This window comes from Bombina bombina, unplaced genomic scaffold, assembly GCF_027579735.1.
Source record: "Bombina bombina isolate aBomBom1 unplaced genomic scaffold, aBomBom1.pri scaffold_435, whole genome shotgun sequence".
Taxonomy (NCBI): domain Eukaryota; kingdom Metazoa; phylum Chordata; class Amphibia; order Anura; family Bombinatoridae; genus Bombina; species Bombina bombina.
In genome coordinates, this window is record NW_026512337.1 from 80,074 (window position 1) to 100,627 (window position 20,554).

General features: G+C 37.2%; 1 protein-coding gene across 1 annotated transcript in view; it reads left to right on the top strand.

The window, feature by feature from the left end:
* Positions 1-14,281, top strand: part of LOC128644238 (nephrin-like) — a gene marked incomplete at its 5' end in the record, with an annotated part of 86,453 nt that extends 72,172 nt beyond the window's left edge. The window contains 8 exons of the mRNA XM_053696922.1: positions 1,144-1,325; positions 2,275-2,334; positions 2,983-3,105; positions 8,249-8,270; positions 9,873-9,984; positions 12,437-12,545; positions 13,837-13,943; positions 14,034-14,281. Of these exons, the coding sequence (XP_053552897.1) occupies positions 1,144-1,325; positions 2,275-2,334; positions 2,983-3,105; positions 8,249-8,270; positions 9,873-9,984; positions 12,437-12,545; positions 13,837-13,943; positions 14,034-14,159 (841 nt within the window). The remainder of the gene's footprint in view (positions 1-1,143; positions 1,326-2,274; positions 2,335-2,982; positions 3,106-8,248; positions 8,271-9,872; positions 9,985-12,436; positions 12,546-13,836; positions 13,944-14,033) is intronic.
* Positions 14,282-20,554: the final 6,273 nt, after the last annotated feature.

Sequence of the window (20,554 nt, forward strand, 5' to 3'; positions counted from 1 at the left end):
TCAGGTACCGCGGGGGCTGTTCTGTATTGTTTGTACCATGTAGATAACAAATGCCTTTCAGGTACCGGGGGGCTGTTCTGTATTGTTTGTACCGTGTAGATAACAAATGCCTTTCAGGTACTGCTGGGGCTGTTCTGTATTGTTTGTACTGTGTAGATAACAAATGCCTTTCAGGTACCGCGGGGGCTGTTCTGTATTGTTTGTACCGTGTAGATAACAAATGCCTTTCAGGTACCGGGGGGGCTGTTCTGTATTGTTTGTACCGTGTAGATAACAAATGCCTTTCAGGTACCGCGGGGGCTGTTCTGTATTGTTTGTACCGTGTAGATAACAAATGCCTTTCAGGTACTGCTGGGGCTGTTCTGTATTGTTTGTACCGTGTAGATAACAAATGCCTTTCAGGTACCGCGGGGGCTGTTCTGTATGGTTTGTACCGTGTAGATAACAAATACCTTTCAGGTACCGCAGGGGATGTTCTGTATTGTTTGTGCCGTGTAGATAATAAATGCATTTCAGGTACCGCGGGGGCTGTTCTGTATTGTTTGTGCAGTATATATAACAAATACCTTTCAGGTACCGCGGGGGCTGTTCTATATTGTTTGTGCCGTGTAGATAATAAATGCATTTCAGGTACCGCGGGGGCTGTTCTGTATTGTTTGTGCAGTATATATAACAAATACCTTTCAGGTACCGCAGGGGATGTTCTGTATTGTTTGTGCCGTGTAGATAATAAATGCATTTCAGGTACCGCAGGGGCTGTTCTGTATTGTTTGTGCAGTATATATAACAAATGCCTTTCAGGTACTGCAGGGGCTGTTCTGTAATGTTTGTGCCGTGTAGATAATAAATGCATTTCAGGTACCGCAGGGGCTGTTCTGTATGGTTTGTGCCGTGTAGATAACAAATGCCTTTCAGGTACTGCAGGGGCTGTTCTGTATTGTTTGTGCCGTGTAGATAATAAATGAATTTCAGGTACCGCGGGGGCTGTTCTGTATTGTTTGTGCCGTGTAGATAATAAATGCATTTCAGGTACCGCGGGGGCTGTTCTGTATTGTTTGTGCAGTATATATAACAAATACCTTTCAGGTACCGCAGGGGATGTTCTGTATTGTTTGTGCCGTGTAGATAATAAATGCATTTCAGGTACCGCTGGGAAGACTCTGGAAGTTTCATGTATGTGGACGTGTTCCCGCCAGATGCCACAGTGTTTACCATCACAGGACTAAAACCTGGCACTATGTACAACTTCTCGGTGAACGCCATCAACATTCTGGGAGACAGTGACTACGCTGATAAAGGAGCAGTGCTTAGTATCACTACACAAGGTTACGTACCAACGCATGGCATATTCTTCCTCTTTTGTAATGTCATCTTTCTGACTCATATTATTTAGAATTTATTTTCATTGAACATTGAAGCCTGTAATGATTTTCTTCACAGTTTTTTCTTTTCCAAATGTGATAAATATTTCAATGTAAACATTTTGAAATGGTCGGCAGCATCTAAGCAATATCACTTCTACTTTGCTGCACACTCTGCTAAAGGAAAACATTCAACACTCATTCTAAAGGGTTTGGTGAGCCAAGAGGCATCATCACTCATTATATAGCAGGTTGTTGAGCAGAGATAATTAATCACCTGTTCTGAAGGTGGGTGCTATAATGAGTGGAGTCTCATGCCACACTCATTCTGAAAGGTTGGTGGTGAACTAGAACTTAGGGCACACCCATTATGAAAGAATTTTGTGGGCAGGGAGACTTCCCCATCTATTATAGTGCAGAGTGTTGAGCAGAGATGCACACGCGCCCTTTCTAAAGGAATAAGTGAGTGTGCATCTCTGCACAGAATGGCAAGCTTTTCTTATCTGGCTGGAATGTTATGACCAGGGAGCCATGCCCGCTCATTCTGAGGAAAGATGGGACCTGCTGGGCTCATTCTTATGGATGGTTATGGGTTGGGAGGTATTCCAAACCCATTCTTAAGAATGGTTGTGGGAAGGGTTAAAAAAACAAAACAATGAGACTGACCACAACAAATTTAGTGGAAGGTGGGCAGGCCGCTATACCATACTTCTGTTTATGCCACACATTAATACATGATTATTAGGTAGTAGATGAACTTTGTCTTATTTTGTTTCCAGAACAAAAATATTTCAAACTAATGATAAAACACTGTATTAATGGCATAAATGATATATGAGATTTTACAGAGATTAGATGCAATTAGTGAAATGTGTGGAGAAAGCAAATGATATGTGATATTATCTTCTTACAGAAAAAGATATGCTTGAGCCTCCCAAATCTCCAGAGGAGCAACCAGAGGTACCAAAAGCAGGTGAGAAATTGCAAGATGGTGGCCAAAGGGGTTCTAGGTTCAAATGCAAGGCAAATAGTTGATTGGACTATATGGTCAGTCGATCATTTTGAGTTATACTACAGGAGGGTGAACCCTTCATAAAGTTAAAATAGAAAATAAAGTAAATAGGTGAGAGATAATGTTAATAGAAAAATGTACTAAAAATGGGCTAGATTATGAGTAGAGCGCTATCTATCGCTCCTGCTCTAGCGTTAACTCCGCTATAAGATACATCAGATACAGAGCGTATTACAAGTTAAAAGTAAAACGGTTTTGCAACCTTATTTGTAGCTTTGTTATACAATGTAGCAAATCACTGCTGCCATAGAGTTCTAAAGACACGTGCACACTCCTGAGCTCTTATGAGCCTACCTAGTTTTACTTTTCAATAAAAGATACCAAGAGAACAAAGCAAATTTGATAACAGAAGTAAATTGGAAAGTTTATTTAAAATTGCATGTTCTTTTTAACTTTTTACAGTATTGTGATGCATTCTGATCCAGGCATTTCAATGTTTTCATTTTTTTAAACATATGATAGGTATAAAAGTGGAACAAACTAAGATATAAATATGTAACTGGATTATATTTGTTGTAAAATAACATGACATTTTCTCTGCCTACCCAGAATCCTTTATGTGGCCTCCATTCATATTAGCAGCGGTGTGCGCAGGAGCGGCTGTGCTTCTCATATCCAATGCAGCATTTATTGGCTGCCTGGTGAAAAAATACAGGGACGGAAGAAAAGGGGGTAAATATTAAATATTGATATGGTATCTTTCTTTGTTTAAAATGATGGTAAACTGTCCCCTTTATAAAAACAGATCTAGAATGTTAGTGATATTTTAGATGGAGTTTTAATCATCAGTTTTAATGAAGATTCGCTATAACTAACTTTTTAATGTAGATGTGAAATTTAAGTACCCTGCGCTCCGGCCGCCCACTTCACTTTCTTTTGGTGAGCTAACAGTTCTCCAATCAGCGCTCTAGCCATATGGCACTTTGTTGTAGCTAGCGCTCCGATTAGAGAACATTTCAAAACGTTAGCTCACAAAAAAAAGGTTTTGAAGTGGGCGGCCGAAACGCAGGGTATTTGAATTTCATATCTACATTTAATAGTAAGTTATAGCATCTTCATTACAACTGATACATTAAACTCCATCTAAAATATCACTAACATTCCGGATCTGTTTATACAAAGGGGAAAGTTTGCCATCACTTAATTAATTGGTGTCTCTTTCAGCATTTAATATGGCATCTTGTCCCTTAGAATATATTCAATCTGACATCAGGCTTAAATTGACCTTATACCTTATAATTACAAGACATTTCTATTGTGTTGCTGTAGAATAACGTATTAGACGAGTCTTAACATGTTTAATACAAATTAACCTTCTTTTTGCAGCAGTTATTCTTAAGTAGTATTTGGAGTAGCCAATATTGGCTTTAGTCCACAGACAACAAGGCTAACCACAGTCATATTTGCAGTTGTTATCTGATAAAGACAATTAGGGACAGCTGTGTAGCAAGATTAGCCTTGAGAAATTAGCAAAGTATATTTCAAATTTCCTAATCTATTCTCTAGATAAATATATTCAGTATGTTTTAATAAGGAATAACTGATCAGAAGTTTGAAATATTGTTATGTAAATATATAATATGTTAGAGTTTACCACTGAAATATATTATAATTAATATTGTAACCTAGGTTATAACTAAAACGTTGGAGGTACTGCTGAGATATTTTGTGAGTAATGACAAAAGGACTCTTCCACAATGGAAGAAATTTCTTCTTCTTAACCTGATATCTTCCAAAGTTATTAAGATAAACTTTATCATTAATTTCATATTCCTTTTTGGAAGTTTTGAGCTCATAATAGGTTATAGCAGCAGTTGCGACCTCCTCTATGTTCCTTTGAGCAAATGCAAAAGCATATTGCAGACGCTTTCTTAAGTTTTCCACATCTTGATGGGTATTAGCAGCATTTATTAAGTTCTGGTCTGATGTACAGTACAGTAAATGTTGAGGTAGAACCAATGTTCTACCAGTGATCAATTCAAAAGGTGATATCTTAGTAGCACTACTTGGAGTTGCTCTTAATGCCATTAGGACTAGAGTGTCCTTACCTGTTTCACTCACAATCTTTTTGAGTATTTTCACAATGGATTGGTTGTAATGCTCTACACCACCACTAGAGGCAGCTCTATATAAAATATGGAGCTTTCTTTTAACCCTTAGTATTTTCCACACATTAATTCGCTAGTAAAGTGAGTCCTCTGATTGGATTTGATTCGCTGGGGTAAACCAAATCTGGAAAACACGTGGTTGATGAGCAATGCTGCACATGTTTCAGCATTATTATTAGGTGCACTGATGCACTCTACCCATTTAGTGAACAGGCATGTCACTTTCAACATGTATCTGTTACCTCTTGATGACCTAGTTACTGGACCAATAAAATCGATTTGTATATCTGACTATGGCATTACCATCCCCCTTTTCTGCAATGGCGCTCGATGCGTTGGCGCAGTGGGTTGGAACTGTGGACAGATTAAACAACCTTGACAGTAGGTTTGAACATCCTTCAACAGCAATCTACCTAATAAAACTATTAACCCCTAATCCGCCATTAACCCACATCGCAATAAACCTAATAAAGTATATTAATCCCTAATCCGCCAAACCCCCACAACGCAATAATCTTAATAAATATATTAACCTCATAATCCTCCAAAACCCCACAAATGCAAATAACTAATTAAATTACTAAGCCCCCTAACCTAACACCCCCTAAATTAACCCCATTTATCTAAATTAAAAAAAATACTGTTACAATTAAAATAAAAAAGCTAACATTAAATAAAGGGACATAATAGTCATATGCTAAATCACCTGAAACTGATGCAGTATAACTGTAAAAAGCTGACAGGAAAATATCACCTGAGCATCTCTATGTAAAAAAGGAAGATATTTTACCTCACAATCTCCTCAGCTCAGCAGAGTAAGTGATGTGTAAAAAGTTATACTCATCTGCTGCTCAGCTGCAGGTAAAAAAATAAACAAAAGAAGAAATGAATAGAAGCCAATCAGCATTGCTGAGGTCATGAACTCTTTTACTGTGATCTCATGAGATTTGAATTAACTCTCATGAGATTTCATTGTAAACTTCCTTACACTGAATAGGGAAATAAGAGAAGTGTGCACGAAAGCTTGCTCCTTCCGCTGTCCCCTGTTGCTTAGAAGTCCTTTACAATGGGATGTGGCTACTGAGAAACTATTGAGGTAAAATAGATATTTTCTAGTCAGCATTTTACAGCTATACTGCATCACTTTCAAGTGTTTAAACATTTGGGTATTATGGCCCTTTGAAAAAAAAAAAATAATAATCTAAGATTACAAAAAATAAAAAAGTCTAACATTACAAAAAATAATAAACCAAATTATCAAAAATAAAAATTAAACCTAATCCCTATGAAAATAAAAAAGCCCCCAAAATAAAAACACCCCCTAATCTAATGCTAAACTACCAATAGCCCTTAAAAGGGCTTTTTGTAGGGAATTGCCCTAAGTTAAACAGCTCTTTTCCTTAAAAAAATACTAAGTCCCCTCTCTAACAGTAAGCCCCCCCACCCACCAAACCCCCCAAAATAAAAAACCTAACACTAAAAATTCCTAAACTACCCATTACCCCTAAAGGAGCATTTGTATGGGCATTGCCCTTAAAAGAGCATTCAGCTCTTTTACTGCCCTTAAAAGGGCATTCAGCTCTTTTAAGAGTGCCCAGAAATCCCTAATCTAAAAAAAACAAACCCCCCAAAAATAAAAAAAAAGCCTAAATCTAACCCCCAAATAGGTACTCATCGTTCCTGAAGTCTGGCAGAGAAGGTCCTGTTCCAGGCGGTGAAGTCTTCTTCCAAGCAGGGACCTCTTCCTTCGTAATCCAGGACCAAGTAGGCATGGAGCAGAGATGAGCAGGACCGCGACCACGGAGCCATGGAGCGTGGAGGATTCTCTTCTTACCATCGCCGCCGTACACTGAATAGTGAATTCAAGGTACGCGTTTAAAAATGGCGTCCCTTGCATTCCTATTGGCTGATTTGATTCTTCAAATTCAAATCAGCCAATAAGATGAGAGCTACTGAAATCCTATTGGTGGATATGAACTCATTTGAATTCAAGATACCCCATATTTAAAAGCGTACCTTGAATTCAATCCTTAGTGTGCGGGCGGTGATCGTACAAAGATCCACGCTCCATGGCTCCGCGGTCACCGGTCTTCAGTTCCGCTATCAACGGTCTTCAGTTCCGCAGTCACCGGTCTTCAGTTCCGCCCTCCGCTCTGCGCCGGCTTGTTCCTGGAAGAAAATAGAAGAGGTCGCCGCTTGGAAGAAGACTTCAGCGCCGGACTTCAGGAACTGTGAGTACCTATCTGGGGGTTAGACTTAGGCTTTTTTTATATTTTAATTTTTTTACATTAGGGTTTTAATGGGCCTCCGAAAAAGAGCTGAATGCCCTTTTATTTTATGCCCATTTTTAAATGCAAAAGAGCTGTTTAACTTAGGACAATGCCCAACAAAAAGCCCTTTTAAGAGCTATTGGTAGTTTAGCATTAGATTAGGGGGTGTTTTTATTTTGGGGTGCTTTTTTATTTTCATAGGGATTAGGTTTAATTTTTTTATTTTGAATAATTTTTTTATTTTTTGTAATCTTTGATTAATTTAATCTTAGTTTTTTTTTTTTTTTAAGTAATGTTAGCTTTTTTACTTTAATTGTTTGTAACAGTATTTTTTAATTTAGGTAATTAGGGTTAATTTAGGGGGTGTTAGGTTAGGCGGTGTTAGGTTAGGGGGCTTAGTAATTTAATTAGTTATTTGCGTTGTGTGGGTTTGGCAGTTTAGGGGTTAATAGTTTTATTAGGATTATTGCGTTGTGTGGGTTTGGCGGATTAGGGGTTAATAGGTTAATTAAGTTTATTGTGTTGGTGGGGGATGGCGGTTTAGGGGTTAATTTTAATAGGTTCTTTGCGATATGGGTGAATGGTGGATTAGGAGCTAATAGTTTATTATGATATATTGCGTTGTGGGGTGATGGCAGTTTAGGGGTTAATAGGTTAATTAGATGTTTTGTGATGTGGGGGTTGGCGGATTAGGGGTTAATATTGTTTATTAGTTTTTGTGGTGGGGGATTGCTGTTAAAGGTAGATATTGCGCATGTGTTAGGTGTTAGTTATTTTCAGGAAGTAGATAGATATTGCACGTGCGTTAGGTGTAAGTTAATATTTTCAGGCAGTTACGGGAGTTATGGTGCTCACATACACAGCGCAAGGCTTGCTGCACCTGCCTATGTGTGGCGTGGTGAAAATGGAGTAAACTTTCTCCATTTTTGCCGCGTAAGTCCTTACACTAAATATGTAATACCGATTTGTGACGCGGTTCTATGTTAGCTTATGGGAGTAAAAAATGTGGCCGCCGGGTGAAATATACGTGCCGCATTTATATGCGGTGCTGTATATGTGATACCAAAACCGCATAAAAAATGGTGTTGCCGGCTTTTGCAGGCAGCGCCGCATATGTAATCTTGCCCAATATGTGTTATTTATTGACCTTTCTGGATCTAGTTTTAGTATCAATGGTCTACTTCATAGTAGAATTTAGCTCCCTTAGCTTAAGGCGTATGCAGGTTAAACATGAGATGCAGCTATTCTGGAAGTTGTGGGATTTATACTATTTTACGCTTGAGCACCAACAAAACTCCAGATTTTTCATGGTTAAAATGTTAAAATATAAATATATTTGTTTTAAGTATCTTTTCTATATGTGCAACTTTACTCCTGGGAGGGTTTTGTGCTTCAGCTTTCTCATTTTAATCTATAATTTGTGTCTTTGTCACACAGATGCATTGAAGAAGGAGGACGGGTGAGTATAATAAAAGATCTTTTTCCTTTTGTTATCAAAACAGCAAAAATAAAAATAAAGGATAATTGTTGCTAACGTTGTAGCACAATCAGGTTTGTCAGCTAAGGTGCATATTTAAGAATAATAAGTTTGCTAGGAATTTATCTAAAGTCAACACATAGAGTCAGTAGGCATCAGAGGCCATATGTTGTTCTTTAGGGAGAAGGAGAGAAGTAAAATGTGAGGCCATTAGTAGATCAAATCCAGAGCTTGCTTCTTAGCATATTCTTGTTGTACGATTTGTGTGACCAGTAAAATTGCAGAGCTTTAGGACAGTGGTTGTCATTAATAGAGCTGACACAAACCTTAGAGTTAGTTTAATAGGTTAGTCTGGTCAGGCTGAGGATATGGGTAGGTTACAGAAAATAATGTTATCCTGAAGATAAGTCAAGGAACGTTACTAGATGGTCAACCAGGGATGCAGAGCAGTGATCAAGTCAGTGCTGCAGAGTAATGGAAGGCAAGAGAGAAAATAGACTATAGGGTGTGAAAAAACTGCTGACAACCTCCAAAAAAGTTTCTTTAGGGAACTTAAAATAAATAAATAAAACTTAAAAGGAAAAAAAATAAAACATATATATCCCCGAAACATCACATTGTGTGAATAAAGAAACACTTTGTTTCGCTGTAAATCCATTGACTGCCACTTATTTTCTTATTTTGTTTGGAAAAATAGCTGATTTGGCACCCTGGTATGGTCATCTTTGCAGTAGGTGAGAGTGCACATTTGGAGACTATATATATATTTAGTAGCAAGAGGTCATTTATTAGAGCTCTTCAAAAATGTTGAACGTCAGTTTGAGTTATTTTTGGCTTTGTAATCAAATGATTCTAGTCTAATAGAAGAGATGAATATTTAATTAGTAAACAATATACTAGCAACATTTTTCTAAACACATGAAAAACAAAGCAAAACTATACAAAAAAGGCGTATCTCAGGCCATCATGGAAGCAAATTATATGTGATCAAAGCAAAAGTAAAACATTACAGCTAATTTGTTCATTACTGATGATAATGTTGGTGATGATAATCATGACTAATGTAACCCAAAATATATACAATATATGTCACACATAAATCTATAAAAAAACAAAATGGGGCCAAATTATCAAGCTCTAAAGACCGCTGCTCCACAACTTGTCCGCCTGTTCTGAGGCGGCGGACAGAAATTAACCCAATCAAATACAATCGGGTTGATTGACACCCCCTGCTAGCGGCCTTACATCACTGGCTGCTGTTCCTTGGATACTTTCCTGCTAGTGATGTAACAGTTATTTCATTGTATTTCTTACAGCTTTATTGAGGATCTCACATAAAGCATTTGACTTTACCTTTTGGGTTTGCAACAGATACGTATATATATTTTCCTTTTAAGATCTACTTCCAGATCTGAGCTACTAAAACTCATGTGTGGCACATCAGAATACAAATGGTTGCTTGGGTGTATTGTTTCTGCTACTAGAGTTACAACTTTCTGTATATACTGTACATACTGTATCTTATCAATCCCTGTCTGTCTCTTTGGTGTTTCTCTCACTGACAATATCTCTTGTATGTCTTAGTAAACCACAAGGGAATCTCTATGAATATGGTGATGGGGAGCTGATTAACACAGGAGCAAAGAAAACTCTCCTAATAGACAGTGGCTCTGAGACAAGCTCCAGTGTTTATCAGGTGAGAGATGCACATGGAAAGATCCCTTTGTCTAGCAACTGGTGTCAGAGGTGAGATCTATAGGATAACATGCCATAGTTAGGCATTAGAAAAACTCAAAAAGTTTAAAGATTAATACTTGCCAAACCTATATACTCCATCTATAAATATTTTTCAGTTGGGTAACAAAATGTTGCAACCTACTACAGTCAACTGTCCACTTCTCAACTAATGTGTATAACTGTTTGTTTGATAGCTAAGTAGTACCAAATTGTACACAGTCTTACAGTAACAGAGCCCTTTATATATATATATATATATATATATATATATATATATATATATATATATATATATATATATATATATATATATTTATTATCTTTGAAATTTGCATATGCCTTAAAGATAATTATGAAGACCGGCCATTTTGTCTGCAATGAAACAGACTAAACAATATGGAAGATGTTTACCAAATAACTGCTTTTGTAAAGTGAAGAAGCTGACACTCTAGAGGCAGAGATCATTGACAACTTGAAGTACATTTTACAGAAGCATTAATAATAATACTTAAAGGGATATTCTAAAGGCAAACCTGCACTTGAATTAGCTATACAATACAGTCTTTACAGTACTTGCACTAGATAATTATAGGATAGATTACAAGTGGCACACTAAATATTTTGTTTCCTAATGATAACATTGCTAAAACTAAACTTTTAACACTGGAGGGTTAGCGCTCGTATTTTAAAGTTCAAATGAAAAAAGTTAGCGTGTGAGCAAAACCTTATGCATGCAAACTTCAGGATTTTGGATATTGTGACTGCAGTAATCTTCTTCCCATAGACTTCAATGGAGTGCACTTTAAAAAAAAAAAAAACTAACACTTATCGCCTGCGCACTAATCCGACACCGCATTAGACCTTCAGCGCTAAGCTCAAAAGTAGCTATGAATATTTCACATTCCAATGTTCTTCAGGTAGAAGAAAATGTTCTTTTTATTTTTAAAGGGATAGTAAACCACAACATTTTATTTTATGATTCAAATAGAACATACAATTTTAAACAAATTTGCAATCTACTTCTATTATTAAATTTGCTTAATTCTCTTGTTATCCATTGCTGAAGGGAGAGCATAGCACTACTGACAGGAAGCTGAACATATCTATGTAGCCAATCACAAGAGACAAATGTGTGCAGGCACCAATTAGCAGCAGCTTCCACTAGTGTAGGATATGTGTGTATTCATTTTTTAACAAGGGATACTAAGAGAACGAAGCACATTTGAAAATAGAAGTGAATTTAAAAGTATCTTAAAATGACCGGCTCTATCTGATTCATGCAGGTTTAATTTTGCCTTTCCTATCCCTTTAAATATATATTTCTATATATATCATATAATTTTTTGTAAAATACTTATCTATACTTATATCTATACGAATGTATACAGATATAGATGTATACTGATATATATATTATTGTTTTTTTTTAATACAAATATTTTCTTCTATTTAAAGAAGATTGGAATGTGAAATATTTACAGTAAAAACACAGTAAAACATATTTCAAAATGATTAAAATTTAATAAATATTAATATTCAAACACCTTGTCATATACTGTATACTTTTAACCCTTATAAATATTTTTTTATTATTATTTATATGACTAATTTTATTCAAATAGTTTTTATATGAGAGTTAACACTTTATTTTTGGTGCAACTTTTTTTTAGCCCTTACACTTTACGCTAGGACTTCCATCACACTAATCAGAGAAGAGCAAAGTTTACTTTCAACTTGTAATACGCATGCAAGTTTGAACGGTTGCAATATTGCTTATCCAAATCCGTCTTAATTTTAGTGCGCCACTTGTAATCTAGTCCTATGTGTTTAACCTTTTTTGTGGGGGTTGAACGCCTTGTAACTATGGAGCTGGACATAGCTGGTCATCATTTGCACAAACGCACCAATTACCAGCCATTTTCTGCTTGAAACCTGGCTGCTCACAAATCTTTACTTGTGTTTTTAACACCAGATAAGAGGTTATCTAGAAAAGTTAATGTGAAAAATATTTACTATGTCCAGTTAGAGTAAAAATAATGTAAAAACAAAATCTGGCCCAGAAGTTCTAAAAATAAAAAGACTTTTGCAGATACATTTCTGAAAATTCCCATGGGTTTTAGAAACTTAGATAAACTATGTGAGATCTCTCCCCATCTTGGTTCATTAGCTCCGTATTTTAGAACAGGAGATTTTGCAGAGGACAATATATATATTGGTGAACCTGGACCAGGGACCATTATGTTCTTTACATGGCTGGATAAGTTGTGGTTGAGATGCAAATAAAATAAAAAGTAAGTAGTTTTGAGGTATCAGATCCTGTACCTGTTATTCAGCTTATGATTACTGCACTCTATCACTTATTATTTATTAAGCAATTTAGTCACATGTTACTTTGTACATCTCTTCTACAGGACAGCGCCTCAGAGTCTGACTTGCATTATTACCCAGCCAGAGATTACAGACCATCCCTTTCTCCTCACTATGAGAGTGCTGAGGGCCCAGGGCTCCAGACCTGGTCAGGTAAGGAAGAAGTAGACCTTAATCACCTTCTTTACCAAAACAATATTTTCTTAATATACTGTATACTGTATAATGTATATTTCCTTTACCCTAAACCACAATGTTCAACACAGTTATTATTATTATTAATAGGTATTTGTAGAGTGCCAACATATTCCGCAGCGCTATAAACATAGATGGTATACAGGAAAACATTTATAGGGATCAAATGGGTAGAGGGCCCTGCCGAGAGTTTCACTGTTGTAGTCGGCTCTTATGAAGGCGATCTACAAACAGCTGGGCTCATAGGCTTACAATATAAGGGGTTCAAGGGGAAAGCGATGGAGTTAGGAAAGGTTAGTGTTGGTTGTATGCTTTCCTGAATAGTAGGGTCTTTAGGGAGTGCTTGAAGCTGTTAAAACTAGGGGAGAGTCTTGTGGAGCGAGGCAGACAGTTCCACAAGATGGGGGCCAGTCTGGAGAAGTCCTGTAGACGGGAATGCGAGGAAGTAACAAGAGAGGAGGAGAGTAGGAGATTGTGAGCAGAGTGAAGGGGACGGGAGGGAGAGTATCTGGAGACAAGGTCTGAAATGTAGTGTAATCTACGTGTAATACAATGTCACACGTAAATAAGAAAATAAACTCCAAGTCAGAACTTGGGTAAAATCTTTGGGATTAGCTAACTATACTCTGGGCTAAAGCCCCTCAGCAGTTATCTATAATTGGCCTTAGAGCAGAGACCGAGATACAGAGTTCTTGGTCCCTACGCACAGAACACTTAGAAAACAAACTTCCACCTCACTTGTTCCCAATGATGTTGATACTGGCATATGGTTTAAATATGAACCCATCTTTCCTAAAATGGCAATAAATATCTAGAGCTGTCTAACAGGTGACTATCCCAGCAGCAGATCAAATATAAGATAGCAAAGATATGCAAGAAACGTGAACTACAGATACCTGCTATTCATGTCAGTATATTTTTTTATGCTTTGATATAACATATAGTTCTGTGTAACAATCCCATCGGGCATATACTGCTCCATACATTGGTAACATGGCATTTAGGTCAGAGGAGAGCAGGCCACATTTTGTCCTCAGAACTTAACCTTTATACGAGGTCATGATCCAGCCTACAGTGGTACCACTAGCAGAAATGTAATCATTGCAGTATTTTTAAAATGATACAACATAGTGGTATTATCCGTATCTGTCAAGTACAACTATTTTTCTGCAGCCAATGATTTTGTTAAAAACAAAACACATTTTTTTCTTCTTTAATAATGGAGCTATCTTCCTCTTTCTTATTGCAGAGGGTGGATTTGAGGAATGGTATGGCACGTCTGATGCCCATGAGTATGAGGAGGTAACAGGGGTTTACCCAGCTTCCTCTAGAGCCAACTGGCAACGTGGGGTGATGGTGAGTCACATGACATTTAACCTTTTATTCTATTTCTAAAATAAAATGTTCACAGCCAATCAGAATTATTTGCATATTCTACCTGGACAGGCCAATCAGAGCAGAGGGATGCAATGGATGGATTCTCAGGACCCATATAGACTGTATGATGAGGCAGACATTGCCAAAACAGCTACATATGAGACGCCATACTCAGGACAGGGACACCTGGTGTGACAGATGAAAATGTCTCAGGAATTCTGCTCATTTTACAAAACATCAACACAATTCCTCTAATGTCCAATCAGTTCCAACCAGATGTGTAGAGTTCAATAGCAATAAAAATAACTATTAATATCTGTGTTTGGCTTTACAGTGGTTCTGTGTCTGTTTTATCAGCCTATGACGTTTTATTTACAATACACCACTATACTGTTTCACATCGGACATCATATCGCTAATAACGTGGTTACAAAGTCTAACCTAATATGGGAAAATGAAATAGACATTGTACTAAGAATTATTTTGCATTACACATGAAAAGAAAATCAGATAATACTTTAAAATAGTTTGCAAAGGGTGTGTAAAGGTTACGTTGAAGCTGTTTAAAGAGACAGTTAACACTTTAGGATTGTAATATAAAATGCTTAGTTATACACAGTAAAATAACTTTGCAATAAACGTTAATTATTTATTTTACCCACCTTTCCTCTAATTTAAGTCTGAAAAATTTCCAGTCCTGAAAAATGAAAGAGCTCTGCCACATATCATTAACTAATTTGCAGTTTGCTATCTTATAAATTCTGCTAAAGCCATTTTTGTTTGGCTTCACAAGACTATACCTGCCACATATCTGTACCTATTTGACTTTACAAGACTAAACCTGACACATATCTGTCCCTATTTGGCTTCACAAGACTAAACCTGCCACATATCTGTCCCTATTTGGCGTCACAAGACTAAACCTGCCACATATCTGTCCCTATTTGGCTTCACAAGACTAAACCTACCAAATATCTGTCCCTATTTGGCTTCACAAGACTACACCTGCCACATATCTGTCCCTATTTAGTTTCACAAGACTACACCTGCCACATATCTGTCCCTATTTAGTTTCACAAGAACTAAATCTGCCACATATCTGTCCCTCTTCAGCAGAAATATTAAAGGGACACTGAACCCAAATTTTTTTCTTTTGTGATTCAGATAGAGCAGCAATTTTAAGCAACTTTCTAATTTATTCCTATTATTACATTTTCTTCATTCTCTTGGTATCTTTATTTGAAATGCAAGAATGTACGTTTAGATGCCGGCTATCTAAATAGCTTAAAAGCTTTCTTTTTCAAATAAAGATAGCAAGAGAACAAAGAAAAATATATAATAAGAGTAAATTAGAAAGTTGCTTAAAATTGCTGCTCTATCTGAATCACGAAAGAAAACATTTGGGGTCAGTGTCCCTTTAAGATAAGAACTGCAAAACAAAGGACGTTTTCTAGCATCTAGCTATGTCTGCTCAAGTGTTGGGTGAAGTATGGACATTGAAAAACAATTTCAGCAAACATGGTGTTAATCATTTCTAATATAGTTCAGATTCTGCTGACATGTTCATCTTTTGGAAGAAGGTAGAAAAATAGTGTGATTAGAAGGTGTAGAATAAAATTACAAAAACTGTAAGGATAATGGCCAGGTCATTGTCCAAGATTCATTAAAGATCTCTTTATTCTCACTAACACCTTTATCCTCACTAACACCTTTATCCTCACTAACACCTTTATTCTCACTAACACCTTTATCCTCACTAACACATTTATCCTCACTAACACCTTTATTATCACTAACACCTTTATCCTCACTAACACCTTTATCATCACTAACACCTTTATCCTCACTAACACCTTTATTATCACTAACACCTTTATCCTCACTAACACCTTTATTCTCACCAACACCTTTATCCTCACTAACACTTTTATTCTCACTAACACCTTTATCCCCACTAACACCTTTATTCTCACTAACATCTTTATTCTCACTAACACCTTTATCCTCACTAACACATTTATTCTCACTAACACATTTATCCTCACTAACACCTTTATCCTCACTAACACCTTTATCCTCACTAACACCTTTGTTCTCACTAACACCTTTATCCTCACTAACACCTTTATCCTCACTAACACCTTTATTATCACTAACACCTTTATTCTCACTAACACCTTTATTCTCACTAACACCTTTATCCTCACTAACACCTTTATCCTCACTAACACCTTTATTATCACTAACACCTTTATCCTCACTAACACCTTTATCCTCACTAACATCTTTATTCTCACTAAAATCTTTATTCTCACTAACACATTTATTCTCACTAACACCTTTATTCTCACTAACACCTTTATTCTCACTAACACCTTTATCCTCACTAACACCTTTATTCTCACTAACACCTTTATCCTCACTAACACCTTTATTCTCACTAACACATTTATCCTCACTAACACCTTTATTCTCACTAACACATTTATCCTCACTAACACCTTTATTCTCACTAACATCTTTATTCTCACTAACACCTTTATCCTCACTAACACCTTTATTATCACTAACACCTTTATCCTCACTAACACCTTTATTCTCACTAACACCTTTATCCTCACTAACACCTTTATTATCACTAACACCTTTATTATCACTAACACCTTTATCCTCACTAACACCTTTATTATCACTAACGCATTTATCCTCACTAACACCTTTATCCTCACTAACACCTTTATTATCACTAACACCTTTATCCTCACTAACACCTTTATCCTCACTAACGCATTTATCCTCACTAACGCCTTTATTCTCACTAACACCTTTATTCTCACTAACACCTGTATTCTCACTAACACCTTTATCCTCACTAACACATTTATCCTCACTAACACCTTTATTATCACTAACACCTTTATCCTCACTAACACCTTTATTCTCACTAACATCTTTATTCTCACTAACATCTTTATTCTCACTAACACCTTTATCCTCACTAACGCATTTATTATCACTAACACCTTTAGTCTCACTAACGCATTTATTATCACTAACACCTTTATCATCACTAACACCTTTATACTCACTAACACATTTATCCTCACTAACACCTTTATCATCACTAACACCTTTATCCTCACTAACACCTTTATCATCACTAACACCTTTATCCTCACTAACACCTTTATCCTCACTAACACCTTTATTATCACTAACATCTTTATTATCACTAGCTACGTTATAAACTATTCACTAAAGAAATGTGTGAGCGTTAACAAATGGTCTTATAAAATACAAGACAAATAGGTGAAAAGCAAGGGATTTGTATGGCTGTGAGTGAATCTACCCCATCGTGATCACACTTTAATGGTGGCAGTTTTAGGGGTGCTAGGGCTATTATTGTAGCACCCCTAAAACTCAAGGCTGCTGTCTGCCCTGAATTTGCAAGGTAGTGCCATTTTGACCTGTTCACTGCTTTACACAGTCTAAGCTAAAAGGAAAAAAAAGGAAAAGGGTTATTTAAAAAAATAAAAATAGAGGTATTGTGAAATATAGTGATGTCGCAAACCTAAAATTTTGCGTTCGCGAATAGCGAACGCGAACTTCCGCAAAAGTTTGCGAATGGGCGAACCGCCATTGACTTCAATAGGCAGGCGAATTTTAAAACTCACAGGGACTCTTTCTGGCCACAAAAGTGATGGAAAAGTTGTTTCAAGGGGACTAACACCTGGACTGTGGCATGCCAGAGGGGGATCCATGGCAAAACTTACACTACTATTAAACAAGATAATATGAGTGGTGGCACTGGACAAGTGGGCACAGTATACGCTGTGAGCCTGACACAAAAAAGCAGACTGATGTTTCACAGTCAAAATAGTTTTTTTATTTTTAAATGTACACTTACACTTCTATTAAACAAGATAATATGAGTGGTGGCACTGGACAAGTGGGCACAGTATACGCTGTGAGCCAGACACACGCTGGCAGTGGCAGGCTGGCCTGGCAACTGCAATTAGATTACACTAGCAGACTGATGTAAAAGTTTTTTTTAAAAAAACACCTTTATCCTCATTAACACCTTTATCCTCATTAACACCTTTATTCTCACTAACACCTTTATCCTCACTAACACCTTTATCCTCACTAAAACCTTTATCCTCACTAACACCTTTATTATCACTAACACCTTTATCCTCACTAACACCTTTATCCTCACTAACACCTTTATCCTCACTAACACCTTTATCCTCACTAACGCATTTATTATCACTAACGCCTTTATTATCACTAAGACCTTTATCCTCACTAACACCTTCATCCTCACTAACATCTTTATTATCACTAACACCTTTATTCTCACTAACGCATTTATTATCAGTAACACCTTTATCCTCACTAACACCTTTATCCTCACTAACGCATTTATTATCACTAACACCTTTATTATCACTAACACCTTTATGCTCACTAACGCCTTTATTATCACTAACACCTTTATCATCACTAACACCTTTATACTCACTAACACCTTTATCCTCACTAACACCTTTATCCTCACTAACACCTTTATTATCACTAACATCTTTATTATCACTAGCTACGTTATAAACTATTCACTAAAGAAATGTGTGAGCGTTAACAAATGGTCTTATAAAATACAAGACAAATAGGTGAAAAGCAAGGGATTTGTATGGCTGTGAGTGAATCTACCCCATTGTGATCACACTTTAATGGTGGCAGTTTTAGGGGTGCTAGGGCTATTATTGTAGCACCCCTAAAACTCAAGGCTGCTGTCTGCCCTGAATTTGCAAGGTAGTGCCATTTTGACCTGTTCACTGCTTTACACAGTCTAAGCTAAAAGGAAAAAAAAGGAAAAGGGTTATTTAAAAAAATAAAAATAGAGGTATTGTGAAATACAGTGATGTTGCAAACCTAAAATTTTGCGTTCGCAAATAGCGAACGCGAACTTCCGCAAAAGTTTGCGAACGGGCGAACCGGGCGAACCGCCATTGACTTCAATAGGCAGGCGAATTTTAAAACCCACAGGGACTCTTTCTGGCCACAAAAGTGATGGAAAAGTTGTTTCAAGGGGACTAACACCTGGACTGTGGCATGCCAGAGGGGGATCCATGGCAAAACTTACACTACTATTAAACAAGATAATATGAGTGGTGGCACTGGACAAGTGGGCACAGTATACGCTGTGAGCCTGACACAAAAAAGCAGAGTGATGTTTCACAGTCAAAATAGTTTTTTTATTTTTAAATGTACACTTACACTACTATTAAACAAGATAATATGAGTGGTGGCACTGGACAAGTGGGCACAGTATACGCTGTGAGCCTGACACAAAAAAGCAGAGTGATGTTTCACAGTCAAAATAGTTTTTTTATTTTTAAATGTACACTTACACTACTATTAAACAAGATAATATGAGTGGTGGCACTGGACCAGTGGGCACAGTATACGCTGTGAGCCAGACACACGCTGGCAGTGGCAGGCTGGCCTGGCAAATGCAATTAGATTACACTAGCAGACTGATGTAAAAGTTTTTTTTTAAAAAATTACACTACTGTTACACCAGATATGACTGGTGGTGGCACTGAGAAAGAAGGCACAGTATATGCTGTGAGCCTGACACACAGGGTGGCAGTGGCAGGCTGGCCTGGCAACTGAAATTAGATTACACTAGCAGACTGATGTAAAAAAATTTTTTTAAAATTTACACTAATGTTACACCAGATATGAGTGGTGGCACTGAGCAAGTAGGCACAGTATATGCTGTGAGCCTGACACACAGGCTGGCAGTGGCAGGCTGGCCTGGCAACTGAAATTAGATTACACTAGCAGACTGATGTAAAAGTTTTTTTTTTAAATTTACACTAATGTTACATCAGATATGAGTGGTGGCACTGAGCAAGTAGACACAGTATATGCTGTGAGCCTGACACATGCTGACAGGCAGGCAAATGCAATTAGATTACAAAAAAAAAAGACTGATGTTCTAGCCCTAAAAAGGGCTTTTTGGGGTGCTGTCCTTACAGCAGAGATCAGATGAGTCCTTCAGGACTGTAGTGGACACTGAATACACTAGCCTAGCTATCGATTTCCCTATTAAATTAGCAGCAGCTACACTGTCCCTCCTCTCACTAGCAATGCAGCTTCCGAATGAATCTAAAATGGCTGCTGTCCATGAGATGTAAGGGTCTGGGAGGGAGGGTCTGCTGCTGATTGGCTGGAATGTGCCTGCTGACTGTGAGATACAGGGTCAAAGTTTAGGCAATGATGACGAATAGGGGGCGGATCGAACATCGCATATGTTCGCTCGCTGCTGCGAACGCGAACAAGCTATATTCGCTGGGAACTGTTCTCCGGCGAACTTTTTGCGACATCACTAGTGAAATATGGCTTTGTGCTCGTCCAACCCTGCATAAGATATATGGGAAGAAAATACCATATTCATAGTAAAACAGAAGTGCTGCTACATGTGTTTATTATATTGCAAACCTTAATTTGTATTATGTATTGTATTTTCAAGGAGAGTCTTATCACAGCTGAGTCAGTGAACCCCAAAAAATAAATCTTAC